Below are 19,521 nucleotides of genomic sequence, written 5' to 3'. Positions count from 1 at the left end.
GTCTTTGCTACAGGTGGGCAGAAGCTGTAGTACAAAACATCTCGAGGACACCAGATAAGGGAAGACTGTGATGCACGGAAGGAATTTAGGTGTAGATTTTGGAATTTATGTCTTACACAAAGCACAGGCAAGTCTAATTGTAGTTTTTGGAATGGTAACTTGTTCTACCCACTCAGTACAAACAAATTCAGCAGAGAGTTGCAAATGATGTGAAATGACACTCCATCAGCACAAAAATGGCCACTAGGCTCCAAAAGGTGTGTCTTGGTGTTTTGTGGTTTGTTTTTGTTTTCTAAAGCAAGTTTTAGTCTCCAGAGAGAAGCTTGAAAGAGTGTGAGCAGTGGCTGCTAAAATCTCAGAAACCAGTAGTGCTTTTTTGTTTGGCAGACACAGGGGACAAGCGACACTGTAATACCAGATTTCAAATTGTCAGCCATGGAACTTCATAGCTTTTGCTTCATCTCCCAGAATAATCAGCATATACATTCATACTAAGAAGGTCTACTATATATGTACACGCTAAAATAAATAAATATGCTTACTTTGCATCATTTAAAACTATTTTAAAGTGGGTGATAGTTAAGATGACAAGTGAAGTGTTTTGTTAATAAACTACATCAAGGATATCTATAGTAGTGAACGTAAGAGTTGCCACGTTTTACCCAGAAATAGCATCCATTTTCTCAGAAGGACGAAGAGGTTGCTACTATAGCACTATCTCCTCTCCCCTCTATCTTGTGATACCATTCATTGTGGAGCAAAACCAGAGTTGCAGTCTGCAAAGATCACAATGAGGCTAGAATCACAGCTGCTGGCTCCCTGGTATCTTGGAGAAAAGAATCAGCTTCCATTTTTCATAAACAACAAAAAAGCTTTCAAGATGACATCTGCCCATGGAAAATGAAGTTTCAGCAAACCAATAGTGGACCTAGGCCTGCATTTAAATCTCAACCCAGCCCATGGGCAAGTTACCACCAACTCTTTGTCTCAGTTTCCATCTGTAAGAGGAAGATGTTCTATTCTTCTCCATCTGTCCCAGAAACAAAGAGCACACTTCACATTAAACATGTTTTATATACTCTGCACAATAAAGAGTATTCAGTATTGATTTCTGACCCAAAAACTGCAATCCATATGAATTGCGCGTATTATGTAGATTTGCATGAGGTTTTTTTATTTTGCTTAATACTGTTCCAGTATGTTCTGGGAAAAGACAAGGACCATAGAAGACACTGAAACTCTGCTATTACCACTACAAATCTTCACACAGGCATCCTTTCACATCTAAGAGGGACAGAAACATGAAGTTGACCTTGGTCCTTGGGAAATCAAATTTAACAGCTGTTGTGTTCCCTTGCAAAGCAAACTCCCCCTGCCCCAGTAACAGGCATGTTCATGTGCCCACTCTCACTTCCAAACAAAGAGTATTTGAAGTGAATTGTTAGCTTTTGCACCATTTAAAATGTGTTAGTTTCTGAGTGCCATAAAATTATTTGTTGTTTTTTCTGCAGCAGACTATCATGGTTACTCCTCTGAAAGCTGCCCCTTACAGATTCCAAGGGTTTATCCTGTAGGCCCTGGAATGGTACTGGCCAATCACCTTGGTTGCCAATGTTCAAAAGTGTTGCTCAGGTCCATGGGCAAGAGAGGGTTATCAAAGGACTCAGGGAAACTCTCTGGTTTGCAGAAGAAAAACAAGAACCAAAAAACACCTTGGGTAAATCATAATTTCTCAGCCTCAGAAGAAGGCAAAAGTCCACCTAAACAACTCTTGATAAGAAAATCCAGTGATAAGAGTCAGTTCAGGGTGACCATAAGTCACAAGCAACTTCAGGGCACACAACAAGAACAACAAATATGTTTTAGAATAAAAAAGTGAACCAAAACAAAGCCCGCTGTACTAAATGTACTGTGTGACCCCAGAATGCTAACTATTGAGATGAAAGTAGAGATCGGAAATTAGGTGGCAAGGAAATGGAATATTGTGGAAGATGGCATGGCTGACTAGAATGTTAAACAGCAGTACTCTCTGCTGCAACCTTGTGTTGCAGGTTCCACTTGTCAATCTTATTTTGAATTGCTCTGCTGCAGTCTACCTTCTACTCCTTCTGCTCCATCCAGTTATAATGGGACACTGATCATTTGTAGAATTTGAACCTGCCAGCTTTTACTGTCTTGCCTATCTGTAAGTGACTTTATGCACTATTGATTTCTGGATTTTCCTAAATTCGTCTGGTGAGTAAAATACTATCACCCCCACTTCCTACAAAACACAACCAAGTTAGATTAGGAGACTGGGTGGAAGATAGCAAATGGCACTCACTCAGCATACAGATCTCTTCCAGAGTGAATCCGGCTGGCAGACTTTTCCTGGAGTTGGAAAGGGAAAGAAAAAGAAATATAGACATAACCATTATCACACACCATTGCACTGCTGCTGGGGAAATTAGAATGGAAGAAGTATTCTTTCACATCTGATTGATTAGAATTACTGACCGGAATAAAGAACCTGTTTTTGAACTACTCTGAGCATTAATGAAAATGTGAAGGAAAGGTAATTGGAATTTAAGTTTCTCAACACCAGTTAAAGACTTTATTTTATGTTCTATTTATAGAAGTGGGATATTCATCATATAATTATTACCATCATCATTATTACCATGGCCACCTGCATCACTCTCTATCACTAGAGGCATCAGTGTTCATGACATCTTAGAGACCAGCAGTGAAGGCAACTGAACAACTTGCTATCAAAATTCCACACAGTGAACAGAGAACAGAAACAGAGAAATAAACACAGAAACAAACAGGGAAGCAACATGAAATTTCCTCAGTAACATTTCCTTTGGCTGAGTTACAGTAGGTGGAGTTTGGCAACCTGGTGCCCTTCAGAAATTTCAGATTGCAATTCTCACAATGTTTTGACTACTGGCTGTGCTGACTGTAGCTAATGAGAGATGTAGTCCAAAATGTCTAGATGGCACCAGATTGCCTATTTGTACAACGGTCCTGTAATAATATGCCAAAGGCTTCAGAGAAATGGTGGGTTTTGTGGAAGGACTGGAGAGGAAGAGAGAACATTAGGCCTCTGTCAATCCAAATTATTTATCTTTTGCCCTCTTTCTAAGGTAAGGGTTCTAAGATCTATGGAGAAAGGTTTCTCTCAGTCCTGCCACTATCATAGGCTCGCTTGGTGAGGACATGAGAGACAGCCTTCTCGGTAGCTGATCCTACCCCATGGAAAGCTCGCCCACAGGAGGCTAGGCTGGTCACTTCCCTTCCTTCCTTTCACCAGCAGACAGAGACTTTTTTCCCAAGCAGGCTTTTAATGTAGAATCGTGTCAGGGAGGCTTTATATACGGGGCGTGTGTTTTAGTTATGTTTTTAATTTTTTTTTGTAATTTAAATTTTTTTATTGTAACGTTTTTAAATAGTTTTTTAAAAACACCTTGGATTCCCTTCTGGGAAAAGGCAGCATGGAAATGAAATAAACAAAAAGAAAGGTTTTGAAAGCAAAGTTAACTATAGTTATATGACAACTGAGGTACAGTAAACTGGCTGCCTCTTGACAGAATCGTTTGAGCCATCTCCTCCTAACAGGTCTTAAAAGTTTTTATCTCCAGCATCCTCATAGATCTCCTCCTCCTGCTATTCCATGCTTGGACAACCAGTTCCAAACTTGTTTTGTACTGCTAGTAATTGCTCTTCCACCAAAACCCCAGGATGAGATCATATGCTTTCCACATCTCCTGATGTCTAGGAAGAAGTTAGGAGCAACAAGGGCACATCCCAACAACTACAAGCCTCCTCATAAGTGAACAACAAGCCAGTGCCCTTTTACTGAAACTACATTCAAGCAAGCCTCCCAATCCAGGTTGGGATTTTTTGTGGCCATGCAGATGTTGTCAGAACGCAACTCCCAGCATTCTAGCTATGCTAGCTAGTGTGGTAGGAGTTGCAATCCAATTGCATCTGAATAACCACAAGAATCTCACCCCAACTTAGAAACCCATCCTCCTCCTTCAAGGAAAACCATTTTGTCAGCATTACACAGATGGATGCCAGTTATGATAGCTATAGGTGGAAACTCCCAGAAAAGTGGTAGTTGGAAGACAAACAAGAAGGATTGCCTTGCTTGTGGTCTACCAGTGGGTGGAGGATGCTGGGCTCTGTAGTCCAAAAAAGTAAAATTTCTAAGCTCTGGCAACTGGATTTGATTCATTAGACAATTCTTACTCACCAGAGCTATTCCAGTCATAGACAGTGAGACTGGATATGTTCTGTCCCTATTGTTAACCCACCCCCCAGGCTGACCGAACTGGCAGTCACTTCTCTTCTTATGTAGGACTTCAAAGCCAAACAGCTTTGGAGAAAGCTGTTCATGGCCCCATTCCTGCTCCTTTCTGAGCACAGAATAAATTAAAGCGAATTGGGCCAGGACACCAGGGCCCCCAGTTCCCAGAAGAAAGAGCGTGCACTAACGAGATTCTCCTCAGCTCTTGCTGGCAGCCTGCTAGCGCAGGCTCTTACCTCAGCTGCTTGGCGGCAGAGAACTCCTCAGAGGTGATGTGCTTCAGAAAATCGAAGCAGAAAAAGAAAATCTAGAGCCAAAGGAAATAAAGGGAGGAAGCTTAAAAGAGAGCAGGACAAAAGGGGCTGGGGCTGCACCAGTAAATGAGAGCTGCTATACTATACATCTTTCTTTCATCACTGCAGGGTGCAGGCCCAGGGGATGGGACTGTCACTATTACACAGTCTTCCCAAGAACCCCTCATTATCTAATATTTCTGAAGCCTTTGGGGTCTCAGCCTTCTGATGGCCAGGTCTAGATACTGCATACCAGGAGGCAAATGACTGATAACCATCTCCCACCCGTTTTCAACCCATCAGTAAATTTTCACAAAGATTAGATATGGCCATGACAAGGGGTCACACATAACCAATAATAGAATCCTTCACTGAAGGATGTAGAAAATCCTATGGCTTCAATTTAAATTGGCATTTTAGAATTTAGAGGCAGATTATGGAGCAAAGGTTTTATTTTATCATAATCTGTATTGAGTGGGCCAGTAGGCAGCCAGTTTTACATTCAGTGGCCAATGTGACCTAATTCTGTATTTAGAACGTGCACGTTTCTTTTAAGTTTAATTCTTACATTGTCCTGCATAGATTAAATGTACAAACCTGTCCAGCTGCAAGAATATGGTAGGTAACATGCCAAATTTGGAGTAGCCTCCCATTAAAACAATGAGACAGGAGAAGAGATAGTTGTGATAAGGCAGAGGTGGACAAGCTGAGTCAACTGTCCTGTTGCTGCCTCACCAGGTTCCCCAGCAGGTTTTAAAAAACAGATGTTTTTAGCCACCAAAATGGAAATTATAAGAAAAGCAGAAGCTGGAGAAATTGAAAGTGACTTCTGGATGCATTTTGAAAGAAGCCTTCAAGTGGTCTCTAGAAGGTTCAAAATGTTCTATTTACTTCTTCAAAGTTTACCTGATTTAGTGGTTTCCTTTCACATGTGCATACTGTTAGTTTTGAATAAAAATCTTGCTGCAGCATGTTGAACTGCTCCATTTTTTTGTATGGTATAGGGGCCTATCTCTATTCTTTGCATGTTATTTCTGGCTCAGTTACCAAATTTTCTACACATCTGCTTCATTCACCAAGGTATACCTATAGATATAAGGCAACAACACAGAGAAGGTTCTTGCCTGTGTATTTCCTGAAGGCATCTGCATGGCCACTGTAGGTAACAAGATGCTGGATTAAATGGATTTTTTATTTGATCCAGCAGGACTCTTATGTTCAATTTTCCTTGGCAGAAGATCTGGATATTTTTGTACATATCTGGCTCATATCTCAGGTGCACACAATACCTACACATCACTGGCTAACTCCCTGCCTCCCCAAAGACTACCACAGTATCGACAGTGGGCTTCAGGCCCCACAACTACTTGAACTGCTTCCAGGTTGCCCCAGGTACACTCACCTCCTCTCCTTTGCTGAGCCGATCCACTAACATGTGACTGCAAGGCAAAGAGGAACACTCAGTATCAGTTAAGCAGTTTCTAACACTGCTCCACAACATTTCTGCAGACTTTATATAATATGACTCTGCTTCAGGCACAGAGATAGATCAACTCTTTGGTTTTCAATTTGTGGCCCACCCCACAGAAAAATGCAAGACAAATGGAGGTGCAGAAAGCCCTTGAGGAGAGAGGCCAAGAGACAAGGCTAGCCCTGAGCTTCTCTTTCCTACTAATCCCTTAGTCAAAAGATTCAAACTAATCAACAAGGGATTTATAAAGGGGCTGCTGCTCTGACCACTATCATCCTCTCTTAATACAGGTTGAGTATCACTTATCAGAAAATCCACAATTCAAAATGCTTCAAAATCTGAAACCTTCTGACAGTCAACATGACGCTTTGAGGAGAAAGCTGCAGTACTCCTGCTCATTCATTCACAAGGTGGAAATGGGTGGCTGGTGGGCTCCCTGGAGAACTGTACTACTGTTGTTTTTTTCAGTGAAGCTGGAGAGAAATGCAAGAGATGTGAGGCTACAGAGACACATGAGGATCTGTGAAAGGGGGGGAGGCATGGATTCATGCCAAGTGCTATGCTTGGATTTCTGCTGTTTTAGAGATCCTCAGGTCTCTCTCCAGCCTCACTAAAAATGAAAAATAAAGAATAAAGTACAAATTTTCAGGGAACATGCCAGTTGGCTGCTTCCACCTTGTGAACAAAGAAGCACAAGTACCACAGCCACCACCTCAAACCATCTCCCACCTCACAAATATAGTACTTATTATACTACTTGCATCCCAAAACCTAGAATATTCAAAAATCGCCCCCCCCCCCCCCCCCAAAATCTGCCCTCCTAAACTCTTCTGGTCCCAAGCATTTCAGATAAGGAATACTCACCTTGTACAGTATGTGTGTGTGATATACATATACGCTACATGCAAATACCTGTAAGAAGGCTCTGGAAACCAATTGGTTTGGGAAGGCCAATTCTCTCAATGGCGACTTTAAATACAATTTCTCTGTATGCAACTTTAGGAGAAAGACAGAGATATCTCTCTTTCCCTACCGCAGTGTTTGATCAGTGGCCTGATACACAAATCATTGCTTGGAGCAGCACTCTGCTCCACTTTTCTATGCACCACTATTTGCTTTTCTGTCTAGAGAAGAGATGACCAACAGTAGGTTAAGTATGTGTAGGAGGAGGCTTCAAGTTCCTATTAAGAAACACTTCTTTCAGCAGACCTAGAAACAGTCTGACCACACCCTCTCTATATCACCATACTAGACAAAACATACCTGTTGTCTCCTAATTTTGGAAGCTAAGTAGGTCTAGGCTGATTTCTACCTGGATGGGTAACCATCAGAGAAAATCAAGAGATGTCCAGGTAGGACTTGGAAACTGGTAACACTTGGCAAGGCAGACTCATAGTTTGGCCCAGTATAGGGCAGCTTCCTATATTCTCAATTAAAGTAAACCCAGTCTTCAGTGAACTTACCCGAACAGGAACCAATCATAAGCCACTGTCAGGTAAAGAATCTCAGAAGGTTCCAGGGATGTGTGGATCAGCCCATCCTAAGAAAGGAAAGATGACATCGTGCATTACAATCATTCTTTGCCTAGCACTTTCTTACCTGTCGATCAGACCCCCACACCCCAAAAAAGGTTACAACCCAGAGCATTCAGGGCTGGTTCTATAAATCAGTGCAAAATCTACCCACAACGTGTACATTATTTTCTGTCCAAAGCTTTGCTTATTGCTGGCCACAGGCCAATGTGATTATCCACATTTAATACTCATTTCACAAAGGATGTTTCTAGTTCCCATACTGAAGATGAAATACCTAAGTCTGCTAACAGCATGAGATATATTTGAGACCAACAGGTTCTCAACAAGCAATCTGTCTGCATTTTTTACAGCTCCTCGGCCCAAGCTGTACTCTTTCTCATCTCAGAACCTCTTCCTTCGTTCTCTGACATCACCAGTCCTTATCACCTTCTCTAGCGCACTAATTTAACTTACACAAACAGAATAAAATCAATGCAATTCTATTTGGCTAGGTAGTGCTGAAATCTGACTGAACCAAAATGGAATTCCAACTGCAGAGAAAAGAAGACAACACAAATGACAGGAGGCCACTGTTATAGATCTACCAGAATCCAACTAATAGAAAGTGCCACAAGGGCAATCTAAGATGTAGAAATACAGTATGGGCAGAGCCAACCAGTCAAACACAAAATCTCTAAGGTCTTTGGGAAGGAGATAGTGAAAATCAGGCAATGAATGATAGACATAGTATAGAAATCAGAAGCTAGAAAGTAAAAAAAGTTCAGTATCAGGATTCACAAAACTCTTTAATCAGGAACAGACACCTAAGTCTGTCTGGCCTATTGGCTTTTGGAGAACACTCTGCATAAATAAGAAGTGGTAGTATTTTGAGAAAGTGGGCTTTGGTGTTTAGGAGGGATTTTTTGCCACCTTGGAGATCCAAGCAAATGTTCCCTGTCGCTCTAAACTGCATCTATAGGGAGGTCAAAAAAACTAATTGTAAGTTTCAGTTCAATGCAACTAGAGTTGTCCTTGATTCTTCTTTACTCCTGCTGCCACTTCCAGAACTAGATTTAATGCTCTACCCCTCCTTATTCCAGTATGAAATAGAAAAATTCTTCAATTATGAAAGCTGCTGCCTTCCCCAAACTTTGTAAGCAAATAGACAGTGTCCCATTAATTTTACATATGGGATTTGCATTTTCTGCTAGCAGAACCTTGCATCTTCTAAAAATACACATATGCACAATGCTGTGGGGAGAGGGAGGGTTCCTATTCATGCCAATTTAGTTGGAAGGCAGACACATCCCACACCCGGGACCCATCCTCCTCAGCCCCAGCAGCACCACACACATCTGCCATAGTCAAGGCATTATTGGTACTCACAGCCCACAGGGAGAGGCGCAGGAGGGAGATGAAGAGCGGTGTCCTGTCCCAGCCGGATATACAGTGTACCAGGAGTCCACTGTCATCTGTGCTGAGCCAGCAGGAAGAGAAAGCAGAAGCCGAAGGGGGGAAAAGAGCTGTGTTACTTGTATGGCATTCAGGATGAAAAGACCCCCATGGGACTGAGGCCTCCGTTAGTCTCCAGGGGATACCATGGCATCTGCTAAGCCAGCTGCACAAGGCTGAGCATTCTCCAGGGAGAGTTTCTGCAAAGCAGTTGAGATAAGAGACTATGCCAAGCCTAGGCCCAGGGAAAAGGGACCAGGGGAAGAGTCCTAATCTAGACAAAGAATCAGTTACACATTTCAGCTACCTGAGAAGTTAGCATCCACTCCTAAGAATGTGGAAGTAGTTACAAATAATTAGTTACTTCCTTTCTAAGATGCAGCTACACTACTTTACAAATCTAACTTAATGAGAGATAACTTTAACTCCTCTTGCAGCATACTGTTATACTAGGTCACTATTTTAAATGATTCTTAGAACCTGGAAATTAAAGGTTTGTTTTTTAGAAAATCATAGATGTAACAATAAAAATAGATTTCAGTATTTTCTTAAAGAACACTTTTACATGTTTTATTATATGTCACTTGAGTGGCCCTGGTGAGCAGAAAAACATTTTCTTAATAATAAATAACAATAATAATAAGAGCCATGTTGCATTGGACCAAAGACCAATATTCTGTTCACCAATATTGGTGAATAAAATCCTGTTCATGTAGTTGCCCATGAGATGTCTCCCAGCAGAACTCTCCATTTCACACTTCCCAGTGACTGCTTTAACACTCTACTTCTGATATTGGAGGTGATACACACCCACCCTGACTAGTAACCACGGATGGCCTCATCTGCATGAAGTCAACCAATCCTCTTTTACAGTCATCCAACATGGCAGCCACAACTATATCTTGTGGCAAGGAATTTAACCAGTTAATTAATGCTGTTTGAAGACTTACTTCCTCCTCACTAATGGGAGCAGTCTTAAATTACATTTTCAGGCCTTGGAACTATAATTAATTACTCAGCCATCCTTCTCCTGAGCAGAGCTTATCGCATACCCATCTGCCCTAGGATATAAGCCAGACCACTGTGGTCTCAGAGGGGGAAATTAACAAACAAAGCAAAACAAGACAAGCCCCAGCAATACTTTCCCCAGACCCTCAGATGCACTGGGGGGGTCATTAATGCCATGATGTGCCCTGGGTGTAAGAAAGAAGCACATCAAACAACAACAAAAAAACCCAGCTTCATTTATATACCGCTTCATACTGACAAAGCAGTGTCTATGCAGTTTACAACTGTAAGCTAATTGGCCCCAACAAGCTGGGTACTCATTTTAGCGACCTCGGAAGGATGCAAGCCTGAGTCTAGCTTGAGCCCCCTTGGATAGGATTGAACTCACAACCTTATGGTTTTGAGTGAGTGGAGGAAGCTAGCTTGTTTTCTGCTACTCCAGAGACTAGGACCCGGAGCAATGGATGCAAGCTCCAGGAAAAGAGATTCCACCTCAATATTAGGAGGAACTTCCTGACAGTAAGAGCTGTTCAACAGTGGAACACACTCCCTCGGGGTGTAGTGGAGTCTCCCTCCTTGGAGGTCTTTAAACAGAGGCTGGATGGCCATCTGTCGGGTATGCTTTGATTGGACTGGATGGCCCTTGCGGTCTCTATGATTCTATAAGTGGCTGCAGTACAGGTATTTAACCACTGCGCCAACAGGGCTCAGAATGCCTCTGGGAGGCTGTACTCCCTACTTCCAAAGCATAACATCAAGGCAAGGGCAGATTGACCTGGTCCATCCACTGGCCAGGGGAAAGCAGTTGCAGGAAGTTTGCCCTCCTTTCACCCACTGAAGGGGAAAGAAAAACCTCAGATCCTCCCATTACAAAAATAAAGATAGCCATGTTGATGATCCATAAGAACAAAACAAAATCCAAAATTCACAGGAAGGCAATGTATTCATCAGGACCAACTACAGTTCCCCAGAAGTAAATATCTTGGCCTACTGCCAGCCTTGTGTTTGCAGCACTGAAGACCAAGTGTTCTGTCTTCATTGCAGCATATACTGCTAGTTGTTGTGGGACACCTGCACACATACCAGGGAGTCATGAGGTTTGCACTCTCCCTCTTGAGAATCAGTAGCAGATCTCATGGCTTTTAAAAAGAAAACTAGCAAAGGTTTTTGAAATACCATGGTTCTTTCCCACCTTTTTTTGCCCCCGAGAGTTCTGTAGGTCTTTAAAGCCTACATACTAGCATGGAGTGGCTTCAGGTCCCAACAAACTCCGGCTTATCTGTAGATTCTGGATTCTGCCCATTGGCCTGAGACCACAGAAGCATGGGGGAAGAACAACTCTGGACCCACAAACAGGCCAAAGGATCAAGAGCCATCCACTGTTATTCAGTGTAAGACCACCAGCAAGGGAAAATCAGTCTGGCCTGAACTGGATATAAATGGCTACTTATATTCCACTGTTTTGCCTCCCTCCTTTTAGTTTTTCCTTCTCTCCCCCTTCTTTTGTGGCTTTGGGTATTTTGGTTTCTAGGCATGATGGTAGATTTATTTAAAAAATAATATATGCTGTTTTGAGACAATAGTTGATTGAAAAGCAGGATAAAAGTACCTTAAACAAACACTTGCTGATGGAGAAACAACCATGGAACACCCTTCTACCACTCACAGTATGAACCCAAGTGTTTTTCCCCCAAGGAAGAAAGCTGTTCTAGTACAAACTGCTTTTAAAATAAACATTTGAAAACAACGTGCTTGTACCAGGGATGGCATGGAATTTGTCAGTTTCCCTACTGGAGGTAAGTTTAGAGCTCCCTACCCCTTGGAAACTTGCATGCAAAGAAAAATGGCACATCAAAAGTTTCTGCAACTTTGCAGGAACTTTTTTTGTTCCTAACACACCATAAGCTGTGCCGTTTTCAAAAATTCTGCATCTGTTTGAGAAACTGCACAGTTCTGCAGTTAAAAATCTATGTGTACAGTCCTTTCACCACACAGAGAAAACTGTGTAGCATGTTCAATGTGGTTGACTTCCCATCTTTAACATTTGGGTGTGCAGGGTGGATCTGGGAAGGAGCTGCATATTGCTCCTCTACAGCATCCAGAAAATGGCATCCACTCACTATTTATGCCGGCTTGCTTCAACCTGCTGCACTCTTTGATGTGTTGGACTACAGTTCCTAACAACTCCAACCATAATGCAATCTATATTTGCCATGCCCAACATTTTAGCTGAGTTTTATCCTTTCTTTTCTCAGGAACAGTTGCTAAGGAGGCCATCCCATAGAGCAATTCCTGCCACCCCACTATTTTTGTTCTCTCTCTCTCTCTCTCTCCTTAGCAAAAAGAGAAACTCACCGTCACCAATGATAATGGAGATCAGAAGCTTCAGGTAGTTCTGTGTCTGCTGAACAAGGTCCCAGCTCTGAGTGGAAGGAAAGGGGTGTGTGGAGAAGAGAACAAAAGAAATAAAGCAAAACTGATTGAAGCCCTACTATAAACATGTTCTAAATGTAGTCCCAAAAGCAATTCACTACCTACTACCTACTACCTGCCTTGAGTTCCACATTTAGTGCTCCTATGAAAAAGCAGAGAGGACTAATAGTATAGAAATAAATCTGAGCTCTCACAAAAACCAGTCTCTGCACAGCATTTTGCACAGATTCCTTCTTTTTCCTTAGAGGCTCCTGCCCTCTTGTTTTTGCTGCTTTCCTTTCAGAGGTAGCCTCCAACTCTCCCTCTACTTGCAAGAGTTCAGCAACAACCACCTTCATCTATGAGGTCATGAAGGAGAGGACAAGGCTCTTTAGATAACCATACAAGTTAAGAACAAAAAGGCTACTTTTGGACAGGGCAGAGGTGAACCAAAGGTGTCTTAAAAACAGCTATGGAAATGAACACACACACACGTGTGTGTGTTATATATGGGAATGACTGGTGCTCCAAAAAGGCATTAGGGTCCCCCCCATGAATACTTTTCTAGATCCCATTGACAAAGGCTTGCAAACCTCTCAAGAACTAGTTCAAGTAGGACTACTAGTGGCTAGATATATTCTTCATACTTTCCTAGTGTTCAAAGTATTAAAGACGACTAGGCTGGCTGCAGTTACCCAGAGGGCCTTTTAATCTGTCGCTCCCAAACTATGGAATGGCCTGTCGGAGGAGATCCGACACATTACTACACTTGATGCCTTTAAAAAGGCCATTGAGACAGATCTCTTCCGACAGGCCTTCCCTGAATAATAATATTTGACCACCATTTGGATCACTCCCTACTGCTTATCTAACATTTCCACTTCTTCCTGTCTCTGTTGTTTTAACTAATGGTTTTAATGATTTATTTTATATTTATTTTATATCATTTTTATATAGGGGAGGGGGAATTATTTATATTGTATTGTATTGTATCAGAGTTGTATTGTATTTTATGTGTGTACTGGTTTTTATTATTGTACTATTGTATAGTATTTTTATTGTGTTTGTAAACCACCTCAATCCTATGGGAAGAGGTGGGATAGAAATAATAATAATAATAATAATAATAATTATTATTATTATTATTATTATTATTATTATTATTATTATTATTTCTTACATGTACCCAACCAGAACTCCATGCACCACTCTATTTCCTTTCCAAAAACAGAGTCCAAGTTTAGTACTTCAACTGCATCTATCACTTGTGCGGCAGCCCCATGTTTTTCAGATTTCAGGTGGGAGTAGTGGTGGGTATTATTTTATTTTACTTTACAGCCACCTTGTAGACTGCAGTAGGTTAGGGTGAACTACAGCAATGTGCCCAAGGACAGCCAGCAAACCTTTCACATTGAAGCAGGACCTGAATTAAAGTTTTCCCCACTCCTAGTGCAACATCCTCCTTATTACACTATAACTTCGTGGCCCTCCAAGTGATGCTGGACTTGAACGCCCACAAGTTTTATCAAGAATTATGAGAAGTGAAATTCAGAAACATCTGTAGGACACATTCCAACCCTTGCTACAATCTTTTATTCCCATCACAAGATTTGAAGTTTCCTAGTTCATTCAGGAGGGATTTTAAGTAGAAATGATCAGTAAGTTGTTCTAATAAAACAGTATCTCAAAAGAAATTGCGGCAGAGGAGAAGGAGACACAACTTCCATTTCTGATTCATTACTGAATTGTTCAAGAGAATTTGGTTCCATGGAATCACAGGGTGTGTTCAGGACCCCTGAAGTAGAGAAAAATCATTCTGCAGTCCAATAGCAGAGCACATTCCGAAAGGCTGATTAAAGCCTATGAATATCCCGCTGGGTTCCGACCCATTTCTACAAGGCCCCCCAAACAGGGATGCTCAGTTACTGCAGAAACAACACACAGTGCATGTACAAGAGATGACAGGGTGGGGTTGGGAAATAATAGTAGGCAAAAGGAAGACTCGCCCAATCCCTTCCCCAGGGAAAACACTAAGTGAACTGGCAAGGACAAAAGTTGCACAATAAACTTACTTTGTCATGATCTCACCAAGCTACCTGCCAAGTCTTAACCCACTTCCAGCAACAGACATGGGATGGGACTGTTTTTGCAGCCCTGCAGTTTCCAGCAGTGGCAAGACTGGAGGTAGAGGTGCATTCGAACAAAGTGATGATACACTTTTCTTGTGTTAACTTGTCAACTAACCCCTAAAATTTTCATGTACAGTGGGTCCTTGGTATCCACTGGGGTTTGGTTCCCGGAACCCCTTTGGATGCCAAAATCCATGGATGCTCAAGTGCCATTAAATCCAGTTGCCCCTCCGTTTACATGGACTTCATATCGACGACCCTTGCTTACTCGCGAGGAGCAAACGGAGGGGATAAAAATTGGCATTCATCCCCATTCAAGCCTATGGTGCTTGAATATGTGAGAAATTACATTTTTGTGGGGGTGGAAATGTCCCGGAATGGATCCCCCATGAAAACGGAAGGCTGACTGTACAATGGGATAGTAAAATGGTATCCCTTATATATAATGGCAAAGGCAAGGTCTGCTTATTGGAATTTTTATTTTAAAAATCATTTCAATCTGTAGATGCTTCAATCCATGGATAAAACACCAGCGGATATGGAGGCCCAACTGTATTACTCAAAGGTGACTCAGGAAAACTGGAAGAGAGACAGTGGGGAACACTCAGACATGGAACTAGGGACTTCTTTTAGCCAGAGAGAGCAAAGAAGGTCCTTTTCCTCCTTCCCTCTCATGTTTATTTCATAATTTGCTTTATAGATGGAGAGATGTTTCTGATGAAAGAGACGCTAAGAAAACAAAGAACTGCAGAGAGTTCTCTCTCTCTCTCTCACACACACACATACATATGTAAAATTCTGCCAGAAACAAAAAGGTTTATGAATGAAGATGTAGAAAGCACAGGGGATGGTTCATCTCTCAGTCCTACAGACTGTCATCTTGTGCACCATTTTCTCCTTCCATTTAATTCAGGACCCTAGAATCTTTGGCCTTCCAGAAACTATAGATTATAAACTCCATAATTCCTTATCATTGGCCAGGCTATCTGGGGCATCTGAAGAACTAGGCATTACCACCACTAATTTAACTGTTTTCAAAAGCCATTCTGAAGCTTACTGCTGAGTTAGGATGGCAATTTTTTCAACATGGTGCTTGAGGGCTGAAGGCTGTTTGCTGCATGTTTTCTTGTCCTAGCATGTAAGCTATTGCCTTGGACTGACAGGGCCCTCTGCAAAGCACTTTCTGATGCCTCAGGCCTACCTGGAGGTACCAGCAAATCAATAACAGCAGCACTCTGATTACTGTGGCATTGCAGCACAGAAAAGTAATGTTTCTGGATGACAATCTCCTGAATTCATCGGCTACCATGCTCTGTTTTGCATCAGGTAGCTTCCACTATTTATATTTCTCAGAGCAGTCCAAAACAATAGTATTTGGGGCCACTGTGGGGTATCTAAATTCAAGCACTCCCTGCCATTTATCAGAGCACCATAAAAAGGGGCCTCTGGAAAGGTGACAATGGCCCCATACAGACAGGCCAAAATAAAGCTGCTTCGGGTCACTTTGGAGGTATGCTGTTTAAATGATGCATGCATACTAAGAGTCCGGAATCCGTGCCAAAGCCAAGATCCAGTCCTAAGGACTGGAGCGCAGCTTTGGTGCAACTTCCTGACTTTTAGTATGCATGCATCATTTAAACAGCATACCTCCAAAGTGACCCAAAGCAGCTTTATTTTGGCCTGTCTGTATGGGGTCAATGATAGGCCCAGGTGGAGAACTAGGGCCTCTAGCTTCTTAGGGGGTTGTGTACTGACTGGGTTTGGTACAAGTTATCCATCCCACCCCACCCCTCAAAAATGTGTTCATGCATTTCAAGTGTTGATTTAACTATCCAGTATAAAACATATGATCTGAAGGATTATGTCTTTCCATATGAGCCTCCCAAAACTGTAAGATTTCTGAGGAAGACCCTACTTTTAATCCCCCCACTTTCAAAGGCCCATTTGATGTGATCTCGAGAGAGGCATTCTTGGTGGCTGTTCTCAAGCATTGGAACTCCCTCCTAGAAGGCCTAGGATGGCTCCCTCCTTGCTCTCCTTCCATCAAATGGTGAAAATGTCTATTACTATATATAGGATGGGGGATACCTGGCTGAACAAGACTACACATGAAAGGGATCTAGGAGTCCAAGTAGATCACAAGTTGAACGTGAGTCAACAGTGTAATGCGGCAGCTAAAAAGGCCAATGCGATTTTGGGCTGCATCAATAAAAGTATAGTGTCTCAAGGAAAATAACAGTGCTACTCTATTCTGCTTTGGTCAGGCCTCACCTGGAATACTGTGTCCAGTTCTGGGCACCACAATTTGGAAAGGATGTTGAGAAACTGGAGAGTATCCAAAGGAGGGTAACTAAAATGGTGAAGGGTCTGGGAACCATGCCCTATGAGGAACGATTTAGGGAGCAGGGGATGTTTAGCCTGGAAAAGAGAAGGTTAAGGGGTGATATGATAGCCCTGTTTAAGGGAGCAATCTTGTTTTCTGCTGCTCCAGAGACTGGAACACAGAACAATGGATGAAAGCTACAGGAATAGAGATTCCACCTCAACATTAGGAGGACCTTCCTCACAGTAAGGGCTGTTTGACAGTGGAACACACTCCCTTGGAGTGGAGTCTCCTTCCTTGGAGGTCTTTAAGCAGAGGCTGGATGGCCATCTGTCAGGTATGCTTTGATTGAGAGTTCCTTCATGGCAGGGGGTTGGACTGGATGGCCCTTGTAGTCTCTTCCAACTCTATGATTCTATGGTTCTATAAACCTTTAGGAACTGACTGCAAGAGCTATTAATAGTGTATCATTTTAATTGATTTATATATTTTGTTTTAATTCTATATATGGTTAAAAAACATTTTAAAAATAATTTGGAATACTTTTATCTATTTTGTTTGTTCATATCGGTATTTATTTCAACTTTTGTGAGCTGCCTTGATTCCCAATTTTGGAGAAGAGGTGAATTATAATTGAATAAAAAATAATATAATCCAGACCAATAATATTACCTGATTTTAAAACAATAAAAGAGAACATGGGCAGGTGTGTTTGGGGGGGGGGCAGAGTGATGAAGAAGAAAATGAGCAATTTCCCACACATCACATCTCCTTTTCCTAGCATGTTCTGCATAGTCCCTGCCTCATATGACAAGCCATATATTCAAACCAATGATAGTTTATGCTAATTCAATCCCATCTACAGCATCTGAACATTTTAAGGGTAAGACGTGCCATAGGCAGAAATGGGTTATCTTCCCTCCCCCACCAAGTATTAGCATCACTTCGTTGCTGAAGAATCGGAAGAAATGACTGACAGTCCACTGCAAAGCTCTTGGTGGCAAGGACGTGCTCAAAAATGCAATTAACAGCATGCTACGCTTGGCAGAATTGGGGTGAAATTGCAGGGCACCAGCAAAACGCTACAGGCCGTTCGTTTGTCACCAGCAGCATAGATTTCCAGTACTTCATAGGGAAACACCATTCTGTGATTGTTGCATGTTATAGTACACTTTTTAAAAAAGGTTATCCATGGTCAGGGACGCCATCCACCAAGCACTGAGGCTGTCTAGCATTTTCCTCTGTCTGGGCCCCATTCCCTTCAAGAAGAGGTTGTAGTTTTGATAAATGGGCATTATCAAAAAGGAGCTCAATCCCCTATCTTAGCAAATAAGGAGGAACTATTAAAATTTTCTGTTGTAAAGCTTGGGAACTCTAGAGTTGGCAAAGTAAAGGAAAGAGGTTTTTAAAGACAAGGACTAGGGCAGAAGAAAAGGCAGCTGGAAAGGATGTCCAGGTACAGGAGGCAAGTGGAGAAGCCTGGAAAAAGTGTGGTACTTCCAACTGAGTGACAAAAAACAAAACAAAAAACAAAACAAAACAAAAAACAACCCAATAAAACTGCACAGAAATAAGAAAGTGTAGGGAGAGGTTTTAAGTGAAAGGTAAATGGTCATATAGGAGCATGAGATAACATGGTATTTTAATCCTTTTAAGAAAAAAACAGAAAGAAAGTGAATGATTAGCAAAACCTGCTGAGAATTTTTAAGGTCTTCCTGCTCAAGAATGTAGGAAGAAGTCACAATACTCTGTGGAGATGAATTCCTCTTTCATCCCACAGACTTGACAATTAAGCTACAATGTGAAGTCGCAGGCTTTCATGGCTGGCATCCATAGTTTTTTGTGGGTTTTTTGGGCTACGTGGCCATGTTCTAGAAGAGTTTATTCCTGACGTTTTGCCAGCATCTGTGGCTGGAATCTTCAGAAACAAATGCCAGCCACAGATGCTGGTGAAATGTCAGGAATAAACTCTTCTAGAACATGGCCACATGGCCTGAAAAACTCACAAAAAACTAATTAAGCTACAACTCCCAGAATCCCCAGCCACTACAGCCAATGGGCATGTGGGCTGAGGGATTCTGGGCACTGTAGTCCAAAAATTACTTTTCCAAGCTCTGAAAGATGCTGTGGCAAAATAATTAAAAAAGACAGAAAGCAGGACTTGCATCCCAGGCTTCAGGATGCTACAAGACTATCAGCCCATGTTGCTCAATACTGTAGACAGTGAATGGGAGCAGCTCACCAGGATTTCAGGTAGGAACCCCGGAACCGTGCTTAGTGATGTCAGGGACTGAATGAGTGACTTTCTACATGCAAAACAGGGGTTCTACTACTGAACTACCTTCTCCTTCCTAAGCACCTCTCTCTGACTTTACACTTTGGTTCCAAGTGCATAGTATCCTAAACTCAATTCAGAAAAAAAGGTAGAAATCCTACATATTTAAAAGGGTTTGTTATGGCTTGGCTGCTTCCTAAAATTTTTCTTCTACCTCAGAGAAGGTGAATGTTGGATATTTTTAAAACCGTAAGGTGTTTTGGATATACAGATTGAGTCTCCCTTATCCAGAATTCCAAAATCAAAAATATTAAAAAAAAAATATTTGCCAAAACTTTTTTCATAGAGGG

General features: G+C 41.9%; 1 protein-coding gene across 4 annotated transcripts in view; it reads right to left on the bottom strand.

Moving 5' to 3' along the window:
• The window catches only part of MTMR14 (myotubularin related protein 14), an 87,644-nt gene that overhangs the window by 36,657 nt on the left and 31,466 nt on the right, over positions 1-19,521 (bottom strand). For all 4 annotated transcript variants that reach the window (XM_089517598.1, XM_089517607.1, XM_089517615.1 and 1 more), the window contains exons 10-15: positions 12,388-12,454; positions 8,959-9,044; positions 7,522-7,598; positions 5,990-6,026; positions 4,531-4,601; positions 2,324-2,370 (exon numbers count right to left, since the gene is read on the bottom strand). In XM_089517598.1, the coding sequence (XP_089373724.1) occupies positions 2,324-2,370; positions 4,531-4,601; positions 5,990-6,026; positions 7,522-7,598; positions 8,959-9,044; positions 12,388-12,454 (385 nt within the window). The remainder of the gene's footprint in view (positions 1-2,323; positions 2,371-4,530; positions 4,602-5,989; positions 6,027-7,521; positions 7,599-8,958; positions 9,045-12,387; positions 12,455-19,521) is intronic.

Source organism: Sceloporus occidentalis, unplaced genomic scaffold (genome assembly GCF_023333645.1).
Source record: "Sceloporus occidentalis isolate IW3139 unplaced genomic scaffold, rSceOcc1.0.p SCAF_1, whole genome shotgun sequence".
Lineage (NCBI taxonomy): Eukaryota > Metazoa > Chordata > Lepidosauria > Squamata > Phrynosomatidae > Sceloporus > Sceloporus occidentalis.
This window is presented reverse-complemented; position numbering and strand designations above follow the sequence as displayed.